This window comes from Capricornis sumatraensis, chromosome 19 (genome assembly GCF_032405125.1).
Source record: "Capricornis sumatraensis isolate serow.1 chromosome 19, serow.2, whole genome shotgun sequence".
Lineage (NCBI taxonomy): Eukaryota > Metazoa > Chordata > Mammalia > Artiodactyla > Bovidae > Capricornis > Capricornis sumatraensis.
Genome location: NC_091087.1, coordinates 75320836 through 75344990, shown reverse-complemented (window position 1 = coordinate 75344990; position 24155 = coordinate 75320836). Strand labels below are relative to the sequence as shown.

Genomic DNA, 24155 nt, shown 5'->3' with positions numbered 1-24155 from the left:
GAATGGACTGGTTGGATCTCCTTGCAGTCCAAGGGACTCTCAAGAGTCTTCTCCAACACCACAGTTCAAAAGCATCAGTTCTTCGGCGCTCAGCTTTCTTCACAGTCCAACTCTCACATCCATACATGACCACAGGAAAAACCATAGCCTTGACTAGACGGACCTTAGTCGGCAAAGTAATATCTCTGCTTTTGAATATGCTATCTAGGTTGGTCATAACTTTCCTTCCAAGGAGTAAGCGTCTTTTAATTTCATGGCTGCAGTCACCATTCGCAGTGATTTTGGAGCCCAAAAAAATAAAGTCAGCCACTGTTTCCACTGTTTCCCCATCTATTTCCCATGAAGTGATGGGACCAGATGCCATGATCTTAGTTTTCTGAATGTTGAGCTTTAAGCCAACTTTTTCACTCTCCTCTTTCACTTTCAAGAGGCTCTTTAGTTCTTCTTCACTTTCTGCCACTTCTTTCACTTTCTGGTGGTGTCATCTGCATATCTGAGGTTATTGATATTTCTCCCGGCAATCTTGATTCCACCTTGTGCTTCCTCCAGCCCAGCGTTTCTCGTGATGTACTCTGCATATAAGTTAAATAAGCAGGGTGACAACATACAGCCTTGACGTACTCCTTTTCCTATTTGGAACCAGTCTTGTTCCATGTCTGGTTCTAACTGTTGCTTTCTGACCTGCATACAGATTTCTCAGGAGGCAGGTAGGTGGTCTGGTATTCCCATCTCTTTCAGAATTTTCCACAGTTTATTGTGATCCACACAGTCAAAGGCTTTGGCATAGTCAACAAAGCAGAAATAGATGTTTTTCTGGAACTCTTGCTTTTTCGATGATCCAGCAGATGTTGGCAATTGGATCTCTGGTTCCTCTGCCTTTTCTAAAACCAGCTTGAACATCTGGAAGTTCGCAGTTCACATCTTGGTGAAGCCTGGCTTGGAGAATTTTGAGCATTACTTTACTAGCGTGTGAGATGAGTGCAATTGTGCGGTAGTTTGAGCGTTCTTTGGCATTCCCAAAGAAAGACAATGCCAAAGAACGCTCAGACTGAGAGGAAAGGTGGGCTGTTTTTATATCAATGATAGCAGCCACTTATGCTGTCAGTAGTCAAGTCAAAGTAGCTGAGTCCCGTGACTAAATGTGATGGAAAGTTACTTTTGTGTTTGTTTTGCCAGCTTTTTGTTATGCAGAACTGTCATTAAAGCCTCTTAATCTGCAGCTTTATGGTTAGTGATGCAATAGTCAGTGAGGCGTTGGCTAATATTCAGAGCAGTGTGATGCTGGAGGTTGCCAAGGTCAGAATTCTGCACCACTGAAGAGTCAAGACTGCAAACTTAGGAGCAGTACTTTTTGGGAGGCTCAAATGCACATTTAGATTTTCATATTAAATAAAATTTCACTGCCTTCTTATCTTGCCTTCTCCCTCCCTGAGTGGTACGCAGCAAACTCTCCTTTAAGTGCCTTTCCTTTTATTCTGAAATTTTCAACTTCTTGTAGGTTAAAGCCTTACCAGTTTGTCATAAAACTGTGGATTACTCTCTCCATTACTATAAAGTGAGGAGGAGTCCAGGATGAATAACTGCTAAGGTCCTTTCTAGTGCCAGCTTCTGGCGGTGTTGTGATAGTTGAACAGAGGGGTCTGCACGCGAAAGCCCTCTCAGGGAAGTTCTGGAGAAGCAGGTGGGCTCTGAGCTTGCATTGCATTTGAATTCTGAGGCGGAGAGGGACCAAGTGGCCCAGCCGAGAACAGGAGGCAGTTCTCTTCTGGGCGGGAGAGCTGTACTTTCAGCAGGTACGTTCGTGCCTCCATGATGCGCCAGGGCCCTGTGCAGGGTAAGAATGGCATGGGAGGGAAGGTAAACGTGGCACCAGACAACTGACGTTCAGCAGCTATTTATACAAGCATGTACTAACTTTATTATATGCCAATGCAGTGCTGGGCATTGGAGACTTAAAGACACTAATTCACTGTCTTGAAAGGGGTTGTAGTCTAGTTGACAGAAACATTCAAAACAGGTGTCCTGTGGGACCCAGTGTTTGAGAACACAGGCTTTGAAATCAGGTAGGCTTGGGTCTAGCCCTGTCCCTGCCGCTTACTGTGTGGCCTTAAGTCACACACCTGTCAGAGCTTTATCTGCTCATCTGAAAGTAACAGCGCCTCTCGCTCAATCAATTCTGCTGTGGCCATAGGAAGAAATAATATATAGCCTTTTTAAAAAAGAGGCAGAACTGTGTAAATTGTGGAAAAATGCCTCAAATGAATTGTTGGTGGAAAACCGATTTTCTACTTAACGTGGTCTCACTGGGAAAAAGAAAAGAGCTTTGTGGTGAAGAGAAAGGTCTGCAAGGGTATATGAAGTGAAGTGAACTGAAGTCGCTCAGTCGTCTCCAACTCTTTGCGACCCCATGGACAGTAGCCATCCAGGCTCCTCCATCCATGGGATTTTCCAGGCAAGAATACTGGAGTGGATTGCCATTTCCTTCTCCAGGGCATCTTCCCGACCCAGGGATCGAACCCGGGTCTCCACACTGCAGGCAAACCCTTTACCGTCTGAGCCGCAAGGGTATATACCAGCTGTTTAAAAGTGTGAGTCATTAGGGGAGCCGTCTTTTTATATCTGTTGTTAGATTAAAGAAGATTACATGTGTGTTAATTTACCACCTAAAAAATAAGAATAATAGCAAAAAGCAAAAAGCAAAACCTCTTCCCCAGGATATGTGGCAGGACTGAACGGTATCATGCACGGAGAACGCTCAGGCGAGGTCCAGCGCGTGGCGAGTGTCGGTCAGGAAGCGGGCATCGTCACCACTGTTGCTGGACAGAGCAGCCAGTGGGGAGGGCGGCAGACCCCTTGAAGGCTGAAGCTGGGTTCTGTGGCTTGAATTTCCAAGATTAGCTGATTGCTTGACTGTAGGATCTTGGTTGTGTGTGGGGGTCCTTGATTGTCCCCTAAGGCCCAGATCTGGGGAGGAGGGTCCTTGTGGTCCTGAAAGAGGAGGACCCTCAGAAGGGTTAAGTGTGCTAAGCCCATGTGAAGACCTCTCCACACCTGTTTCTCTTTTTTGAGGATAAGAACAGTGCCTGCCTCATCTTGAAGGGAAGGAGAAAGGTGGCCTGCCAAGCTATGGTAGTTATCCTGAAAGAGACCTGGGAGCCTGGCTTTCGATGTCATCCCTGGGTTTAGATTCCGACCTTGAGCAATATAATCCTTTCTGGACGCTGCTCCTCCTCCCATAGAATGGGGATGAAGCTCCCGCCGCTCTCACTGACGTGGCATAAGTGGTTCTTTTCCTTGTTTCTGTTGGAGGAGGGTGGATACGAATTTTTTTGAGGTAGGATTGATGAGTCATCTTATAAGGCTTGCTTTTCACCTGCTGGTGAGGTAGGTAGTTGGAATGAATCTTCACTAAAATATATATATATATCTGTTTGTGTAGTTTTTGTTTTCTCTTTAGTCCTGATTTTTAAAATATTGCTGCTTCGTGGAACTCTTCCCTTCAGAGGGTTTTGTGGCCGATGAAACAGTGTGGTTCCCTAGGTGTGATTTACACTGATGCCTATACATCCAGGTGTACAAGAGAAAGCCTTGGCTTGTTGCTCGTTGTCCTGGCAGTTTGTTTTGTTAGCACCTTTATTTTCATTCGCAGTGGCCATGTGTTTAATTATATGGTCGCCTCAGTTACATTCCAGTTGAATTCCTTGGACTTCATTATTTTTAACTGATAGGGTCACCAAGTTTTCTTTTTCAGGATCCTGTTGATGGTCATGGAGTCATTTTCAAATTTTATTATAGGGCTGATTTATGATCAGCTGCCCTTTATCATTTGCTCGTGATAGTGTGTTCCTGTGTCAGTTTTATTCCATGATTCTCTTTGTAATTTAATTTCAGTTCATTTCTGTGATTTTTAAAGTCCTGGGGTTTTCCTGGTTTTCACAGTGCCCAAAGCTGTTGCCAGGCATTTAAATAAAAAGGGGAGGAAATTAGACTTGAGAGGACATTGTATGTCAGACTTCTTGCTGGACAGTTCACAGACCTTGTCGTCCAATATTAAGTCAACGGTGTAACTAAATAAACTGCTGAGGGAGAGGAAGCCTGTCTGGCTGAGAATCAAGAGACCTGATTTCAGTCTTGGTTTTGTTACTAACAAGATTTATTAGCCTTGACAAATTATTTCCTTCTCTGGGCTTCTGCTTCCTCATCTGTAAATGGGGAAAGAGCGGTGGTTATCATAGATAAGGCTACTTTCTGGCTCCAGGATCTGATGACTGATCTTTCTGATAGCTTAAATTTTAAATTCTCAGTGTATCTCTTTTAATTGAATTGAATGCCTTTACAAATGCATTAAGAAGCAAATGGTCACTTATGCTAACTCAGACTACCAAAAAATATTTTTTATCTTTTTCCCCAAACAATTTTAGTGACTATTGAAAAGAAAATTGAGGCACCTGTGTACCGTCCTCTCAGATTTGCAGCTTAAAATGTATGCATTTAACAGGACTGGCGTGAATATTACCTTAGGGGACACATTGTTTTATTTTTGTGTTAAAATATGGATTCTTGTGAGACACTGAATGCTGAGCCAACAATTGTAACTGTTTTTGCAGCAGAGAGGGAAGGAGACTGTTTTGTAGCAGTGTATGGAGCCGCAGAGTTCCGCTACGCAGGCTTAGGGGAAAGAGACTCTCAGAGGGCACAAACAAAACCCTGTGCGCACCAGAACCTGAGGGAAAGGAGCAGTGACCCGTAAGAGGCTGCGCCAGACTTGTCCATGCGTGTTTGGGAGTCTCCTGGGGAGGCGTGGGTCACCGGTGGCCTGCCCTGTGGCCGGGGCGCTGGCAGTAGCAGGCCTGGGGGGCACAGCGTGTTGGAGTAAGTCCTGTTTGAGGAGGTTACGGTTAGCCCTTCCATAGAGCCTGGCATGCTACTATAGGGACTGCAGACTGCAGGACGGGGCCGCCTTAGGCCAAACTACAGGGAGGGGTCACAGCCCCCACCCGTCAGCAGAAAATTGGCTTAAAGATGTACTGAGCACAGCCCTCTAGTGGTAAAGAACCCACCTGCCCATGCAGAGACTCAGTTTCAGTCCCCTAGAAGGAAATGGCACCCCACCCCAGTGTTCTTGTCTGGAGAATCCCATGGACAGAAGAGCCCGGTGCTACAGGGTCGCGAAGAGTCAGACAGGACTAGAGCAGTTTAGCACACATGCACAAAAGCATGAGCATGGCCCTGCGCACCAGAGCGAGACCCGGTTTCCCCAGTAGCCAGTCCCTCCCATCAGGAGGCTCGCACAAGTTTTCTACCCATCAGAGGACACAGAAGAAGCAAGGGCTGCAGCCCCATGGCCTCTAGAGCAAACCACAATCACAGAAAACTAGCCAAAATGACCCCACGGACCACAGCCGTGCGGAGCTCAGAGACTGTGAGCCATGCCGTGCAGGGCCACCCAAGACAGACGGGTCACGGTGGAGAGTTCTGACAAAACGTGCACTGCTGGAGAAGGGAATGGCAAACCACTGCAGCCTTCTTGCCTGGAGAAGCCCGCGAACGGTATTGTTGATGGTAAGTTCTCAGCTGTGTCTGACTCTTTGTGACCCCACGGACTGCAGCACGCCAGGCTTCCCTGTCCATCACCATCTCCCGGTTTTCTCAAACTCATGTCCATTGAGTTGGTGATGCCATCCAGCCATCTCGTCCTCTGTCTTCCCCTTCTCCTCCTGCCTTCAATCTTTCCCAGCATTGGGGTCTTTTCCAATGAGTCTGCTCTTTGAGTCCAGTGGCCGAAATATTGGAGCTTCAGCATCAGTCCTTCCAATAAATATTCAGGGTTGATTTCCTTTAGGATTGACTGGTTTGATCTCCTTGCAGTCCAAGGGACTCTCGGGAATCTTCTCCAGCACCACAGTTTGAAGGCATCAATTCTTCAGCGCTCAGCCTTTTTTATTGTCCCCCTCTCATATTGTACATGACTATTGGAAAAACCATAGTTTAGATTATACCGACCTTTGTCAACAAAGAAATGTCTCTGCTTTTTAATACACTGTCTAGGTTTGTCATAGCTTGTCTTTCAAGGAGTAAGGGTCTTTTAATTTCATGGTTACAGTCACTGTCCTCAGTGATTTTGGAGCCGAGAAAATGAAGTCTATCACATTTTCCATTGTGTCCCATCCCATGAAGTGATGGGACCAGAACGATATGAAAAGACAAAAAGATATGAAACTGGAAGATGAGCCTCCAGGTCAGTAGGTGTCCCGTGTGCTGCTGGCGAAGAAGAGAGAAATAGCTATAGAAGGAATGAAGAGAGTGGGCCAAAGCAGAAACGACCCCCAGTTGTGGATGTGTCTTGTGGTGAAAGTAAAGTCTGAAGCTATAAAGAGCAGTCTTGCATAGGGACCTGGGATGTTAGGTCCATGAATCCTGGTAAATTGGAAGTGGTCAAACAGGAGATGGCAGGAGTGAACATCAGCATTTTAGGAATCAGTGAACTAAAGTGGACAGGAATGGGCAAATTTAATTCAGATGACCTTTGTGTCTACTACTGTGGGCAAGAATCCCTTAGAAAGAATGGAGTAGACCTCATAGTCAACAAGAGTCCTAAATGCAGTACCTGGAACTGCAGAACGACAGAATGATCTCAGTTTGTTTCCAGGGCAGACTGTTCAGTGTCACAGTGAAGCGAGCCTGTGCCCCGGCCTCTAATGCTGAAGAAGCTGAAGTTGAACGGCTCTGTGAAGACCTACAAGAGCTTCTAGTTGTCGTTTAGTTGCCAAGTCGTGTCCAACTCTTCTTGACCTCGTGGACCACAGCATGCCAGGCCTCCCTGTCTCCCTCCTGCCATCTCCTGGAGTTTGCCCAGATTCGTGTCCATTGCACAGTGATGCCAACCAGCCATCTCATCCTCTGTCATCCTCTCCTCCTGCCTTCAATCGTTTTCAGCATCAGGGTCTTTTCCAGTAAGTCGGCTCTTCATAGCAAGTGGCCTAAGTGTTGGAACTTCAGCATCAGTACTTCCAATGGGTATTCAGAGTTGATTTTCTTTAAGATTGACTAGTTTGGTCTTGCTGCCCAAGGGACTCTCAAGAGTTCCTCTAGCACCACAGTTCAAAAGCATCAACTCTTTGGCACAGTGCCTTCTTTATGATCCAGCTCTGAGAACCATTCGTGACTCCTGAAAAGACCCTGGCCTTCACTATACGAACCGTTGTCAGCAAAGTGATGTCTTTGCTTTTCGGCACACTGTCTGGGTTTGCCATAGCTTTCCTGCCAAGAAGCAGTTGTCTTTTCACTTTCATGGCTGCAGTCACCATCCCACAATCCACAGTGATTTTAGAGCTCAAGAAGAGAAAATCTGTCACTGCTTCCAGCTCGTCCCCTTCTATTTGCCATGAAGCTATGGGGCCATGTGTCATGATCTTAGTTTTTTTAAGATTTAGTTTTAAGCTGGCCTTTTCACTCTCCTCCTTCACCTGCATGAAGAGGTTCTTTAGTCCCTCTTCACTTTCTGCCGTTAGAGTGATGTCGTCTGCATATCTGAGGTTGATGATACTTCTGGCAGTCTCAGCATATCTCATGATGTACTCTGCATATACGGTAAATAAGCAGGTGACAATAAACAGTCTTGTCATACTCCGTTCTCAATCCTGAGCCAGTCTGTTGTCCCACACAGGGTCCTAACTGCTGCTTCTTGACGTGCATACACGTTTCTCAGGAGGCAGGTCAGGTGGGCTGGTATTCCCATCTCTTTTAAGAATTTTCCACAGTTTATTGTGATCCACAGAGTCAAAGGCTTTGGCATAGTCAGTGAAGCAGAAATAGATGTTTTTCTGGAACTCTGTTGCTTTTTCAGTGAACTAGCAGATGTGGACAGTTTGATCTCTGGTTCCTCCGCCTTTCTAAATCCAGCTTGAACATTTGGAAGTTCACGGTTCACATACTGTTGAAGCCTCACTTGGAGAATTTTGAGCATTACTTTGCTAGTGTGTGAGATGAGTGCAATTGTGTGGTAGTTTGATCATTCTTTGGCATTTCCTTTCTTTGGGTTTGGAATGAAAACTGACCTTTTCCAGTCCTGTGGCCACTGCTGAGTTTTCCAAATTTGCTGGCATATTGAGTGCAGCACTTTCACAGCATCATCTTTGAGGATTTTAAATAGCTCAGCTGGAATTCCATCACATTCACCAGCTTTGTTTGTAACAATGCTTCCTAAGGCCCACTTGACTTCACACTCCAGGATGTCTGGCTCTAGGTGAGTGACCATACCATCATGGTTATCCGGGTCATTAGGACATTTTTTTGTACAGTTTTTCTGTGTAATATTACCACCTCTTCTTAATCTCTTCTGCTTCTGTTAGGTCCTTACCGTTTCTGTCCTTTATTGTGCCCATCTTTGCATGAAATGTTCCTTTGGTATCTCTGATTTTTCTTGAAGAGATCTCTGGTCCTTCCCATTCTATTGTTTTCCTCTATTTCTTTGCATTAATCATTTGGGAAAACTCTCTTATCTCTCCTTGCTATTCTTTGGAACTCTGCATTCAGATGGATATATCTTTCCTTTTTCCTTTGCCTTTTGCTTCTGTTTGCTCAGCTATTTGTAAGGACTCCTCAGACGGCCGTTTTGCCTTTTTGCATTTCTTTTTCTTGGGGATGGTTTTGGTCACCACCTCCTGTACAGTGTTACGAACCTCCGTCCATAGTTCTTCGGGAGCTCTGTCAGATCTAATCCCTTGAGTCACTTCACTGTACAGTCATAGTGAATTTTGCAATAAGATTTTTTGCCCAGAGGCCATCCAGGCTGTGGAATAGGCTGACCTTTGGGTTCTGTAATGAGTCTCTGCTGATTTTCTCTTCTGGGTTCTTACAGTGTTCTGCTTTTCAAGGAAATGTGTGTGTCATGCATTTGAGTTCTTCAGTTACAAACACAATGGTTTGTCACTATCTCGTAACTCTTGAATGGAGATTGTCTCCTACAGCTTCACAGGGAAGAAGAGCTTGAATGGTTCTGGGCTTTTTCTTGTTTTAGGTGTTCACTGCTTTGTTCCTGAACTTTTCAGGTAGAAACTTAGGCTTTGGAGTCAGACACTCTTGGGTCAGACACTCTGGCACTTCTTAGTCATATGACCTCGGGCAGTCCTTTACTCTGTCTGCGGTGACGGTCATCCCAGCACCTAGTTCCATAGACTGTTGGGAGAGTTCAGTGATGTGATGTGGGTAAATAGCCTGTCTGCGAACATAGTAAGCAGTGAAGTCATAGCCGTTTTTACTATTAACAAATTGTAAAAGTCCTTTGAAGTTAAGTATCTGGTTAGAAACTTCAGTTCTCATTTTAAGCACCTAGATATGTCAGCACTAAGTAAAGTAAATAAGTCGCTCAGTCGTGTCCGACTCTTTGCGACCCCATGGACTGTAGCCTACCAGGTTCCTCACTCCATGGGATTCTCCAGGCAAGAGTACTGGAGTGAGTTGCCATTTCCTTCTCCAGGGGATCTTCCCTACCCAGGGATCGAACCTGGGTCTCCTGCACTCTCAGGCAGATGCTTTAACCTCTGAGCTATGTCAGTACTAGCAGAATTTAAAAAGAAACAGCGGAGCTCTGTATGTCTCCTCCTTCCAACAAGCAGTTTCCATAAGCCTAGGCTATAGACAAGGCATTTATTATGAAAACTTATTTAAAAACCCTGAGGTCTTGGTCTTTTACCGACAAAACTTAGGCAAGCCTTTAGAAAAAATAGTGGGTTTTGTGTGGAAATTAGTAACTTAGTGTTTAGTTTTCCTTTTATAGTGATTTCCAGATCCTGGTTACAGTTGTTGTTGAATGGTGCTAACATCAAACTTCGTCTTCCGTGGGCCTCCCCTGATGAGGTGAAACCCTATCCACCGTATCACTCTGCTGCACCAACTGTGGTCTGTCTTGTTTCATTAGGACGTCTTATCATGGTCCATGCCATTAGAGCCTGAATTTAGATTCCGTGAAGCCCAAGAGTCAGCTTTTGAAGTATTTTTTTTCTTTGTAAATGACATAGATAATCTCCAGGCACTGAGACGTTTGCTTTCTACACTTGAGTTTTGCTTAGTTTCCTAAGGAGGAGAAACATTTTGAAAATGGTAACTCAGAGCATTATAAGCAAATTCAAAGTAGCATCATGGTTTTTAAGAGATGGCTCAAACCTAAAGGACAAAATAGAGTCATTTGTAAAAAGCTAGGAGGGCTATTGGACTTACTTTTCTGTGTAAATTGTGTTCTGATTTTGTACAGATAGATAGTATTGTCTATACACATGATTATATTAAAGTGCTCTTCAGAGACATTGTTATACTAATTATTTCTGTTTTGAGTTTTATTTCCTGCTGGCAGAAGGATTAATAGTACTTGACTTTTGGTATTAGCAGACATGAAAAAACAGGATTTGTCTAATTATAAATCTTTATTACTAGAGAGAAGAAAAATAAATACAAAGAAATGATTTAATATTTATTTAAAGTTATTTCCATTAGGAAAAATACTGATTGAATAGGTTGAATAACTGGTATAGCTAGATATTTTAAAAATAAGTTTATTGATATATAATTCACATGCTATCACATTCATGCCTTTGAAGTATACAATTTAGTGGTTTTAGTATATCCACAGGCTTGTGTAACCAGCACCACTAGCTAAGTTTAGAATGCTTTCATCACCCCAAGAAGAACCCTGGTGCCCGTTAGCAGTCACTTCCTCGTCGTCTTTCCTCTCATCCCCTGGCAGCCACTCATCCGCTTTCTGTGTGGATTTGCCGACTCTGGACATCTTGTGTAGGTGGGGTCATAACAGCATATGCCCTTCTGTATCTGGCTTCTTTCACTTGGCATCGCGTCTCTAAGGTTTATCCATTATCTAAGGAATGTAGCGTTCTCTTCATTCCTTTTCATGGTCAAGTAATATTCCGTGGTAAAGACAGGTATACAACATTTGTTTATCCATTCATTGGTTTTGACTATTTCCACTTTTTTGCTGTTATGACTGTGACTATAGTTATGCTATAATTTTTTTGTTCACGTTTTTGTGTAGACATACTTCTCTAGGGTATATACCTAGGATTAGATCAGTGTTTTTCAAAAATACATATAGGAATATATTTTCTTGAATTTTACAAAAAAATATGTAGGAAAAGGAAGCCTTATTCTGAGAATTGTTAATATACCTGAATTAAAATTTTGTAAGGTCAGTAAAATGTAATTAGAACATCTATTAGGAGATCATCTTTATAGTTGAATAATTAGAAAAAAATGCATGATTCTTTATCTGATTCCCTTATATGATTAACTTGTACATTTCAGATTCTTTCAACTGTAGACACTAGATAACACTTGGTTAATTGAGAAGTTACATAGTAATGGCAAGTACATTCTAAGTACGAAGGTATTTATTAAAATTTCGCTGTTTTTCTTTTTTCTTTTGGAGTGGTTTAGAGTAGTGATTCAGACTGTAGCTTTGAAGTCAATCAGATCAGGGTTAAATCCTGGCCTGGCATTCATTAGCTCGGTGACCTTGGACAAGTTATTTAACCTCTCCAGGTTTCCTTTCCCTAATGTGTAAAATGAAGGGCGGTGTTTGTCCCATAGGGTTGGTGTGAGGATTGAGGATGTGTGAAGTGCAGATGGCAGCACCTAGGCCAATGTTCAGACACGATCAACTGAAGACCGTAGTTTCCATGAGGGTTCACTGTGTCTGTCGTACAGTTCTGTGGGTTTGGACAAATGTCGAGCATCTTTTATCTTCCAGTAGAGGATCATACTGAGTCGTTTCACTGCCTGAAAAAATTCTTAGTGTTTCATTTACTCATCCTTCCTCCCGCCCTCAACTCCTGGCAACCACTGATTTTTTTTTTAAACATCTCCACAGTGTTTTATTTTTCAGAATGTCATTTAATTGGAGTCATACAGCATGTGGCCTTTGCAGACTGCTTTCTTCGCTTAGCCGTCTGTGTTTGTTTCCTGTGTCTTTTTGTGCCTTGATAGCTGTTTTTATCGCCGCTTGGTGTCCTTTGGACGCACCACAGTTTATCCATTCATTCACCTACTGAAGGATGTCTTGGTGACTCCCAAGCTTTGACAGTTATGAATAAAGCTACTGTGAGCATCCATGTGTAGGTTTTTGTCTAGATATGAGTTTTCAACTCACTTAGATCGATGCCAAGAATCTTTAATTGTTAGACCCCATGGTAAGAGTACGTTTAGTTTTGGAAGAAGCTGTGAGGCTGTCTTCCAGAATGGCTGTGCCGCTGTGCTCGGCTTCTTCCCCACCACCTGGCATCGGCAGTGTTCTGGAGTTTGGGCGGTCTGTTAGGTGGGCGGTGCTTTCTTTGATGAGGTGTGTAGATCTTTTATCCACTTTTTGATTGGGTCCTTTGTTTTCATCTTACTGAATTTTCAGTTGTGTATATTTAGGAGACAAGTTCTTTATCAGTTACGTGTTTTATAAATATCTTCTCCCAGGCTGGTCTTTTCATTTTCTTAATAATTTGTGTGTGTGTGTGTGTGGGGGGGGGTTAAGTTTTTATTTTATACTGAAGTATAGTTGATTTGCAGTGTATTATAATACTGTTTTATATTGTTCTGCTCCATTAAAAACAAAACTGGCCCCGAGGGCACTAACTGATTATACAGCATGTTAGTAGGTCACAAGCTGTGGTTGAAAATCAGTGTCTCTTCTGTTTCCATAATGTTCCCTGAACAGAGTCAGTAAAGCAGCGGACATTCTGGGCAGTGATTCCCAGCATCGATGAGTAGGGGTGTCAAGGGTTGGTACTGCCCTTTTCCTATTCAGGGATTCTTTAAGTTTTGGAGACTAGATTTGCTCAGCTGCTTCACCTCCACACATGCTATGGACTTACAGCATACCTAGTCTTTATGAGAAGGTTCATGAGTTTTGCATTTCTACAAGGTTTTAGACAGGTTCCCCCCAAATGCATATGCTTTTAAATACTGGAGGGACTAAATAAGTTAGATGAAGGGAAGCTGAGATGTGTATTTTGTGTTCCCAGGAATAGTGTGTAACCAGATTTCTCCAGTTCAAGCTATTGAGAGGAAGTTTTCCTATGATGGAATATATATTTAAAAAAACTAAATTATTAAAGCAAATAAAAACAGTGACTTGAACTAAACATAATTGATATGGTTTTTGAGGATCTAATTTAAAGGTCACTTAACTGTATTATGGAGAAGGCAGTGGCACCCCACTCCAGTACTCTTGCCTGGAAAATCGCATGGACAGAGGAGCCTGGTGAGCTGCAGTTCATGGGGTCACGAAGAGTCGGACACGACTGAGTGACTTCACTTTCACTTTCATGCATTGGAGGGGGAAATGGCAACCCACTCCAGTGTTCTTGCCTGGAGAATCCCAGGGACAGGGGAGCCTGGTCTGTGGGGTGGCACAGAGTCGGACACGACTGAGGTGACTTAGCAGCAGCAGTAGCTGTATTAGTTTCTTCTTATAAGTAGATGCAACTCAAATATTTAAATGTATCTGTCCTCTCAAGAGTGTTAAATGTTTCTCACTTATTTAGAAAAAATTTTTCATTATTGTTCAAAGGCTAGTTCTAGTTCTTTGCCAAAATAATGCAAGTTCTAGTCATGGGAATTGAACTTAATATGATCTTACTAAACTGTTCATTCTTTGGAGTTAATTCTTTTCCCCCAGATTTGCAGGAGTGTGTGTGTGGGGGGAGAGGTGGAGCTCGCACCCTGGCACCCTGCAGTGCCACCTGTGGAAAGCGGGAAGGCTTTACCCAGGGATGGCTGCGATGTCTAGGTTTGAGTGGAATCTGCCAAATATCACATATGTGTGTACAGGCTTCTGACTTACACTAGCATTTTTAAGAGGTTCTTTTCCTCCTAGTGTGGAGTAACTCGGCTACTAGAGGGGTATAGTATTGATCTTTTTATCCTATTTGAGACTTTGAAGATAGTATAAGAAGGCAGACACCTACCCTTTGTGATGCCACCTACTTTAAAAATAATTATTTTATATACTTGGGGGAGTCGGTTGAGTGCCTACTCTGTGCCAGGCTTTGCTCTAGGCAGTAGTGATACAGCAGTGAACTAGCTAAATCCCTACTCTTCGGGAGCTTAAGTTCTAGTGGAAGGAGACAGAGGATAAACAAATACACAGCTCACACAGGTGTGTAAGGTGGTGGGGAATGCGAAGTGAACGAAGTGGTGAGAGGCGGCAGTGAGATAGGAAGGCTGCTTCAGACGGGCCGGCGAGGCGGACAAAGGCCTTACAGGCTCCCCCCAGGCGGTTCCTTACATCAGTGGCCGATCCTAGTGGCTTTCTTGATGGAGCTCAGATGACCTTAGGAGTGAGGATTAGGTGCCCTCTTGCGGGATTCGATATGGTTATGCTAGTGGCTGCCTGCTAGGCTGCCTCTGTCTTTCACTTACCGAGCACCGCTCATCAGAATAGTCCACTCCGGCACTGAGTTAGAGAACAGAGGTGCTGCTCACAGCGGCCTGTGGCTTTTTGGGGTTTTTAAACAAGTTTTTAAAACATAAAAATATGTGCAACTTGGGACACACTTAGATAATTTTGAGCAAGTAATGGGGTCACAGCTCACCCCTGTGAGTCACAAACACTGTTTTAGTAGAAGATATAATCATGAAAACCATTGATAATTTAGTGCAAGAATGTTGTGCCAGAAATAGCCACGGTCTGTTACAGGAGAGCAAAGGAGGAAGCTCTGACTCTCACCAGGCCAGGATGGGGAGACAGTGTGTCAGGAAATGCTCCTCGAGGAGGTGGACGACTGCGGATGATGGAGGGGGAGGGACGGGGCCGGGGAGCCTGGCAGCGTGGCTTGTCTGGGCAGAGGGGACGGGGTGAGAAGAGGTATGAAAGCGTCCGTCGCATCCGCTCTGCTTGTGGCAGCGCACAGTGTAAATCGGTGTGTGCGTCTCTACCTGCGGTTAGCCAGGTCTTTATTTTCAGTATATTAATCTTTTAGGAAGAATAAACAATAACTTTGTTTTCTTTGTCTTCTTAACCCTTAACTCTAGTGGATTTCATCTCTATATATACTATTAAGAAAGAAAAAAACAGCGCTGCCCCTTAGATTGTGACATGCTGCCAACTGTAAGATATGTTGTGGTTTCAAAGATACTTTTAAAAGTGGATGCACGTGTTGCTTGTGTTGAATGTCCTTCCATTTCTTTTAATCTGGGGAAACCTTGCTGTAATAATGGCAGCAGCCCCATGCCTTTTCAGCTCTAATTTTAGAAGATGCTTTAGGAAGTATGGCATCCAGGTCAATGCCAGCTTAATTTATCTCAAAAGCTTTTAAATCTCATGACTGTAATAAAGTTAGCTTTGACTGAGTAATAGAGATTAGAGGAAATGGATTGTGCTAAGATTAGGAAAGATAGGGTTTAGTAAAGACTTTAAAATAGAATTAAAAACCGAAAGAATGTGTAGTGACTTTTGGATCAGTTATCTGGGAGTTCTTAACTTTTAAGAATTAATGTTCAGACTCACAACTTTGCCATTCTGCCTCTCCTCTGCTTCTCCCATCATGTTGAACTTATTCACACGTCTTGGTAATCCAGAAAGCATCCCCAGAGTGTCACACCATCATTCATTCTGACAACAGGTTCCTAAAGAAATCTGCTTTCTGAGCAGAGAAGCACAATCCGTGTCTTTATGGATGCCACCCTGTGCCCGTGGTGGGTGTGAGCACGTGAGACTGGTTCTGGCCAGAGGCCCGGCTTCCCGAAGCACATGGTTATGCAAACCTTCACTAGCTCAGAGTATGGAGAACAAGCCATGGACCCTGTAGTGGGTGTGAGGCTGCAGGATGAGGCTGCAAGGGCTGAGGAACGGAGAGAAGCGGGACCCTCTCCTGGTCATTAGTGAGCTGTAGTTACAGCAGAAGATAATTTTAAAAAAATTTTTCGCTGCCTTGAAATTTCGATTTATAAACTGTGGCTTGGGAAAATCTATTGTTAGACCTTAAAAAGCATAGCCTGTGACGTCACATGGGAGGATATTTGCCACGTGTGGATTCGTGCTCAGTTGTATCCAGCTCTGTGACCCTGTGGACTGTAGCCCGCCAGACTCCTCTGTCCATGGGATTTCCCTGGCAAGAATATTCCAGTGGTTTGCCATTTCCCACTCCAGATTTATCATTAGAACTGTAAAATAAATGTGTAAATAAAAATAAAAATCTATTTGATTGTTCTTGTGAAACTGGTATGGCATTAAGGCCCTTCAAGTTCTGGACTTGTTTGTAGTAGATCCAGGATTTACCTGTTTTATTCCAAATTATACAGATTCCAACCAGTTTATGTGTTTAAGACCCCCGACATAAAAAAAATTTGTCTGGATCAAGGATCAGAAAGAACTGTTCTATTTCTTGTAAAATAGAACTGTGTTTATAATTTCCAGAAGAAATGCATGAAAATGCTTGTTTACCGAACGGATTGGATGTGTCTCACTTAGCACTTGTATAGTGGTTCTCCAGTTCTGGGGTGTGGTGGAGACTTTGCATTTTGTGTGTCATTCGTGGAGTCGAACAGATTTCAGGGAGCCTCGCAGGCATCAGATCCTGATGATTCCAAAGTGAATTGCCTGGGGCCTGGGGAGGGAGGTAGACAGGCTGGCGCTGTGATGTAATAATGTGTGTGGAGGGTTACTGGATCACAAAGGAAGGAACATGTGGCCTCCCTGGTGAGAGAAGGTGGTGAAGGGAGGTTTTGCAAAGGCGGTAGCATCTGAGCTGAGTTTTGAAGGATGGACAGGAGTTGATAGGCAAACAGGAAGGGCACTGGGGCAGAGGGCTGGGGCCCTGAGAGAGCTGGGGAGGGGGAGCGAGGGTGAGCACAGGAAGACGCCAGGGCCGGCAGGCCAGGAAGGCGGGGAGGCGCGTTCCCCTTGCTAGGGGCCTGCAGCTTGTCCCGCCATCCAGGCTTTCTCGAAGGCTGTTCTGTGGTGACCCAGGCCCCGTGAGAGTCCCTGGCTGGGGAAAGCTAGAGATCCGCGTGAGCATGGCGACGCTAGCCTCTGAGTGCCCCTTGAAGAGGCCCGTTTCCTGTTTATAAACCGGAAGAAGTGTTTGGGGAAGGTGGCTGTTAGGCAGTACGAGCCCCCTGGATGTTTTAAGCCAGGAAGTGACTTCGCTTGGTTCACGTTTAGAGAGGGAACTGGTGACCGCCATGGGGCAGGTGGGGTGAGAGGAGTTGGGGCCCAGAGAGTACTCCATAACTGTGGTTGGTTTTGGTCGAATGGAACCTGGCCGCCAGCACAAAGATGCTTGAATCTCAATAGACGGGAATGCAGGGCACTGCTAAGAGAAGAGACTGTACCAGTAAGCTATGCTAAGACGCTCAGTTGACAGCTGAGATTTTGAGAAGGGAATTTGGGGACAAATACAGATTTTTTTTCTGACTTTGATCAAAGATTAAACATTCTATGATATTGTCTGATTAAAGAAAATCTTTGGTTTAAATTTTACTTTAGGAGTAATGTTTTTAAAAATCCATTCTTACAGGACCTCTTGAGTTCGTAGGTCAAAGTGATAGGTTTTTGGTGTTTTTATTTTTAAGATAAAGAAAAATAATACTGGACAATTTTTATTTTTTGAAATTATAATGTGCTTTCATTTAAGAACCATTTTCATTTTTTTACTGTGCTATATTATTTTTTCAATTAAAAAATAAATTGGATTTTTGGTCTTTCTAGTACCGAATTTTAGGAGCCCTTTAGATCTTGAGGGCTTCCCTTGTGGCCCAACTGGTAAAGAATCCACCTGCAATGTGGGATACCTGGGTTTGATCCCTGCATTGGGAAGAACCTCTGGAGAAGGGAACGGCTGCCCACTCCGGTATTCTGGTGTGGAGAGTTCCATGGGCTACACAGTCTGTGGGGTCGCAGAATTGGACACGACTGAGCGACTGTCACTTTCCCTTTAGACACTGAGATTTACTTTTTACATGTAGTGCTAGTTGCAAATATTTTCCCCCAGTTTGTCTTTTTTGCTTTGTAAAAGATTCTTGTATTTAATTACTTGAATATATGTTATAATGGTTTTTCAGTCGTAGTTAGAAAGGCCTCTGTACTCCAAGGTTACAAAAAAATTTACCCAGTTTTAGTTTAGAATTTTTATAATTTTGTGATTTACTTTAAGATATTTGATTAGGAACTTATTGCTTATGTGTAATATGCACTATAAATCCCTTTTTTTCCAGTTGGGCATATTAATTATTCAAGCATCGCTCACTGAACAGTCTTTTCCCTCGTGAGTTTCGAGGTGCCCCCTTCATCATTGGCCAGTTTGTGTTTCTGGACTTCGTAGTTTGTGCCACTGGTCTGTTGGTGTTCTGGTGCCTTTTTACCGTATTGAGGCTTTATAATGTCCAGCAGCGCTAGTAACCTTCTAATAATCCTCTTTGGGCATTTTCCTGACTTGTCTTACATGTTAATTTTTCATCATGAACTTCAGAGTGAACCTAACCTGGTCCTGTGAGCATTTTGGCCGGATGGAGTGGTGGTAGGCAGGTGGGGAAATCCCTTTTAATTTGCAAGTTAATCTTTTTATTGCTTAATGACTCTAAGTTGTAGCTTTAATTTAATCTTTTTTCTTACAGATGATATTAACCGTGTTCTTGAGCAACAATGAACAGATTTTAACAGAGGTTCCTATAACACCAGAAACAACATGTCGTGATGTTGTCGAATTTTGCAAAGAACCTGGAGAAGGCAGTTGCCATTTAGCTGAAGTGTGGAGGGGAAATGGTATGTATTAGGCTCTATAACAGTGACCAAGTACATGAAATCCTATGTTTGTTGAATGCAGAATTTTGTTCCTGGTTCTTTGTTATCTGAGGTAATAAGGAATTGGGAAATTAAAAACTTGTTATATCACATGGGGACAGGATGGTATAAATGCTGTTTTCAAAAGAATGTGTTATAGCCAGGAGCTCAACCCAGTGCTGTGTGACAACCTAGAGGGGTGGGTTGGGAGGGACATTTAAGAGGAAGGGGACGTATGTTTAAGTATTGATAGTAAGCCCTTCATAAATATTTATTAAATTGAGAAGAGTTAAGGCTGGCCCTTACATTTAAGGATTTGTCATGCTAGCTGGGCAGAGAAGATCAGTGCAGGTAATATGATTACTGAATGCAGAAAATTCTGCAAAATAACATAGACTCTAACGGAGGGGTTGAATTGAGCTGGGATGAGATATGCTGGGTGAGAGAAGCAGTGTGAGGGAAGGACTGGAGAAGAGAATGGCCAGGGTGTGCCCCTCAGACAGCATTGTGGTGGGGGGGCGGGGGGAGCGGGTCGCTGAGATGGGCAAGGCCTCCGCTCCAGCAACGAGTGGAAGAAGGGGCAGTGTGCACTCACGACTCCGTGTCAGGGAGCAAGAGAGCAGCCAGTTGGACATGTTGCATTTGAGATAGGTGTCCAGGTGGATGTGTTTAAAGGACACTCAGGGATAATCAGTGAATTCTTAACGCTTCTTAAAAACAGTTTTTAACTGAGGTGTAATTGGCGTACAACATTCTGTTTGAAATGCACCCCATGATGGTTTTATCTTTGTGTGTGTTGTGAAATGATCACCACGGTAAGTCTAGCTCACGTCCATTGCCGCACACAGTTCCAGAGCATTTGTTCTTGTGATGAGAACTTTTAAGGTCTGCTCTCAGCAGCTTCACACCTGCAGTTGCAGTGTTAACTGTGGTCACCATGCTGTACACAACATCCCCAGTAAGAGCTCTTTATGTATCCTAGATACAAGTCCCTAATCAGGTATATGATTTATAAATATAGTCTGTGTTATCCTTCAAATCTGGAGTAAAAACTTTAAGGACACATTGAGAGAAACTTGACTTTGATAAATGGTGGACCATCACCAAAGTAGCAGGAAGAGGCCAGGTCCTCAGGTGTCAGTCTGACAAACAGGAGGGGGGTGAAGTAATGGGGGTTTTAGGGGGTGACTGTTAGAGCCTGGTCGCTCCATCATCTCTAGCCTCTCAGCTCTCTTGTCTTTGTTGCTTGTTATCACTACTGATTCCTGGTTGGCCTCATACAATAGCTTGGGAGAGCCCCCATGGTCCCAGCTGCTGGAGGATGCTAGTCTCTTACGTGAGTCTTGAGCTGGTGCTGTCCCTGGCTCCACGGCCATCTGAAAGCATGACCCAGGGTTTTACCTCATCGAGAATGAGGCCTGCCTCCCCGCAGAACAGATGGTCACAGCCTGCTGCTCCTGTTGCCTAGAGCAGTCCCGAGCACCTGGCCCCCGAGCCTTCACTCTCCTCGAATCTTGGAGGGTGTTACATGTTTCTCCTCTTTGCTTCAATACTGTCATTGTGTTTATCAAAACAGGACAGTGGCTTTCATCTCCTCCTCTCTCATTGGACTAAAATTGCTGAAGGCGGGGACTTGTGCACCGTCACACATGCAGTGCCCAGCCTGGCACTCATAGAGGCCCTAAGTAAACGCATCATTGAGTAGATTGGGGCTGCAGAGCGAAGTCTTGGCAAGATGGTGGCGGATGAGCTCCAAAGGAAGGGAGAAAGCACGGCATTTCTCAGTCTTTTGACCCTGGAGGAGCGATTCAAGTGATTTTCAGATTTTGGAGAACCTTTTGCATAAAATCACTGCATCCATTACTCACAGTATACTCATGTCATCAGTATTCATAAATAGAATACTCCAGAATAATTGTCAATACTTTTAAAAAATTTTAATATTTATTTGGCCATGTCGGGGCTCACTTGCAACATGCGGGATCTTCACTGTGGCCCAGAGTGCGCAAGCTTAGTAGTTGTGGCCTGAGGGCTTAGTTGCTCCACCACACGTGGGCTCTTAGTTCTCCCACCAGGGATTGAACTCGAGTCTCCTGCGTTGCAAGGCAGTTCTTAACCACTGGACCACCAGGAAGTCCCTGTCAGTCCCCTGTTGAGAGGAGAGCGTTTCTGTGTGGATCTGTGTGTTGGTCTGCTCAGGCAAATAACAAAGCACCCCAAACTGGGTGGGTCAAATAACAGAAATTCACCTATCTTTTCACAGTTCTGGAGGCTATCGGTCTGACTTCACGGTGTCAGCAGGGCTGGTCTCTCCTGAGGCCTCTCTGCGTGGCGTGTGGATGGCCATGCCTTCTCCCCGTGTCCTCACGTGGCCTTCCTCCTGTGTGTGTGTGTCCTAATCTCTTCTTAAAGGGACACCAGGCACATTGGATTAGGGCCCACTCCAATGACCTCGTTTTTACTTTCTACCTCCTTAAAGATCCTGTCTCCAAATAAGGTCCTGTTCTTATGGAGGACTAGGTTCAGGACTCAGCATGTGGGTTTCTGTGTGAGGGGACCCAGCCCAGCCCATAACAGCCTGTTCCTTTGGCCCGCTTACTACCCTGCTCTCGTCTGGCCCCTTCCTTACACAGGGTGCAAATCAGGCAAGACCTTCAGGTTTTCTTTTTCTGAAATCTCCTACTTGGTGTTTTTAGCTGCCTTTTCCAAGAATGCCTGAAAGTCGTGTTATAGATTTCTCCATTGCATACAGTGTTGATGAGGGTTAGTATTTATTACATGGTATGTGCAGGGTAGTTTTGTTTTCACTTTAAAACAGAAATAACGTTTTAGTTAACCTTTATTTTAAAAAGCTACTGAAGCTTAGTTTGCTTTTCTTAAAGTTAATCTTTTCTTAAAAATTTTATTTGTAAAGGAAACAAATTTTTTTTAATAACTGCCTTAAGGGAAAATTAGATTTAATATTTATAAAGTTATGCTCAGATTTAAGTGAAGATTATGTGAAAGTCACTCAGTCGTGTCCAACTCTTTGAGACCCCATGGATTATACAGTCCATGGGAATTCTCCAGGCCAGACTACTGGAGTGGGTAGCCTTTCCCTTCCCCAGGGGATCTTCCCAACCCAGGGATTGAACCCAGGTCTCCCGCATTGCAGGCAGATTCTTTACCAGCTGAGCCACAAGGGAAGCCCAAGTGAAGATTATAAGTTGATTTTAATTAACGTGAAACAAATTTGTAAGTCAAAGCAATACTAATAAAAATATGGCCTAAGATAAAATTTTATGTTAAACTGATGGACATGATTAATCTTAAATTCCACAGCTATAGCATTAGCATAAACATGTTTTAAAAAAAATTTTTTATAACACAAAAATTGTTACTTTGAAAAAGTAAATCATGTTACTGTTTGACAGAAAACAACAAAATTCTGTAAAGCAATTATCCTTCAATAAAAAAAAATAAACCCCACAAAATGTGGAATGGTAATATTGAATACTTCTTTAGTGTTCAGTTTGTGCTTGCTTCTTGCTGTACAGATACTCCGTTCTGAGTTGATTAACCGAGATGAGACGATTTACGTCCTTGCCCTTGAGGTTTGTTGAATAAGACAGGGCTTGCCTACACATGTAGGAAGATGAAACGGCAGCAGCGTAGTGTGCATTGTGTTTCTGCGAATGGCGGGGTTTTCTTCCTTGTGGAAGTCTGGCCCTTCTCTCAGGGCGAAAATTAAATCACATCTTGTGTGTGTGATGAGGCTGCCACACGCGCGGGTCTTTCTCCTAACTTGGCCTGAGCAGGTGTCTCTCACCAGCCCTGCTCCTGCGTTGAGAGGAGGAGAAGTGCGGTTGAGTTCTGTTCCTCCCAGGGCAGGCGTTTTGCACCAGCCTCGGGACCTGCCAGCATCCGTCCTCACTTTCAAGCACAAGCAGCAGTGGGAACATTTCAAGGTTTCCTTTCTTTCCCTTCACATTGAGATAAAATGCACGTAGCATAGACATCCCCATTGTGGGGCACAACTTCGTGGGTTTTAGGACGTTCTCAGTGTTGTGCAGCCGTCTCTGAACTCGCTGCCTCCCGTTTCTCCCACCCCAGCCCCTGGCAACCACTGTATTACTGTCTGGCTCTGTGTGTTTGACTCCTCTAGGTACCTCATATAAATTGGATCATAGAGTATGTGACTCTGATCTGGCTTTTTTTCACTCAGCTTGCTAAAGATTCATCCCTGTTGTAGCACTCATCAATACTTAATTCCTCTCTTTGGCTGAAATTACCCATTGTAGGATATGCAGCGTTTCATTTATCCTTTCATCAGTTAGTGGAGATTTGGTTTGTTTCCACTTTTTGGCTGGTGTGAACATTCTCTTGCAAGTGTTTGTGTGGGCTAGCTGCATTGCCAGGAAGTGAGTATCAAGCCTTTGTGCATCTGATTGCTACCTGTAACATTTTAGTGAATAATAAAATTTGGGCAGTTTGTTAATGTTTTCCTTTGAAAGAGTGGGAGGTACACTGCTTCATGATGAATATAATAAGGACATTTTTTCCAATGTTCCCTATTTAATGTTGCAAAATTGCTTTTATGCTTACTTCTTTGTGTTTATAGTCTTGCTTTTATTTCATTAAAGTTAAAATTTAGTGCTAGTAATATCCTTGAATTCTAATATATATATGTGTGTATGTTTATTTAAATTTATTTTTATTCATTTTTTACTTTTGATAGGATTCATTTTGTTTGTCTCTGGGAAAAGTAAGAATTTTTTTGTTTGTTTTTTCCTAGAGCGTCCCATACCCTTTGATTATATGATGTATGAACATCTTCAGAAGTGGGGGCCACGAAGGGAAGAAGTGAAATTTTTCCTTCGACATGAAGATTCCCCAACAGAGAGCAGTGAACAAGGTAGATAAGTGGTTTAATTTTTGCCATGAAAGTTAATTTAAGGAAAATAGGAATAAATGTTAAATTATTCCCCTGTTCACTTACAAGTGGTGAGAGGGAGAGTTGGTGTCTCAAGGGGTTTTACCCCTGTTACTGCCGTTTATGATTACTTCACGCTTTTGGGCTCCAGCTCTTGCCTCCTCAGGATCCTGAGTCAGTCACATAATGCGTGAAATACGTGCATGGACCTGCTGCCAGAAGGGACTGATTTTGATAAATATCACATGGTTGAAATTTCTGGATTTTAAGAATGAATGAAACCATGAAAGCATCATAAAAATTCTGAGGAATCCCTATATGTGCATTTGAAGAGAGAGAAAGAAAAAACAAGAACCACCACCTAAGTGGGGAGTTCCCTGGTGGCCTAGTGGTTAGGGTTCCAGGCTTTCACTGCCATGGCCCAGGTCCACTCCCTGGTCAGGGAGCTGAGACCCTGCAAGCCTT

At 43.6% G+C, this 24155-nt stretch overlaps 1 protein-coding gene across 1 annotated transcript in view; it reads left to right on the top strand.

Moving 5' to 3' along the window:
* The window catches only part of PPP1R13B (protein phosphatase 1 regulatory subunit 13B), a 73595-nt gene that overhangs the window by 14319 nt on the left and 35121 nt on the right, over window positions 1-24155 (top strand). Inside the window, exons 2-3 of the mRNA XM_068991089.1 lie at window positions 18613-18760; window positions 23553-23672. Of these exons, the coding sequence (XP_068847190.1) occupies window positions 18613-18760; window positions 23553-23672 (268 nt within the window). The remainder of the gene's footprint in view (window positions 1-18612; window positions 18761-23552; window positions 23673-24155) is intronic.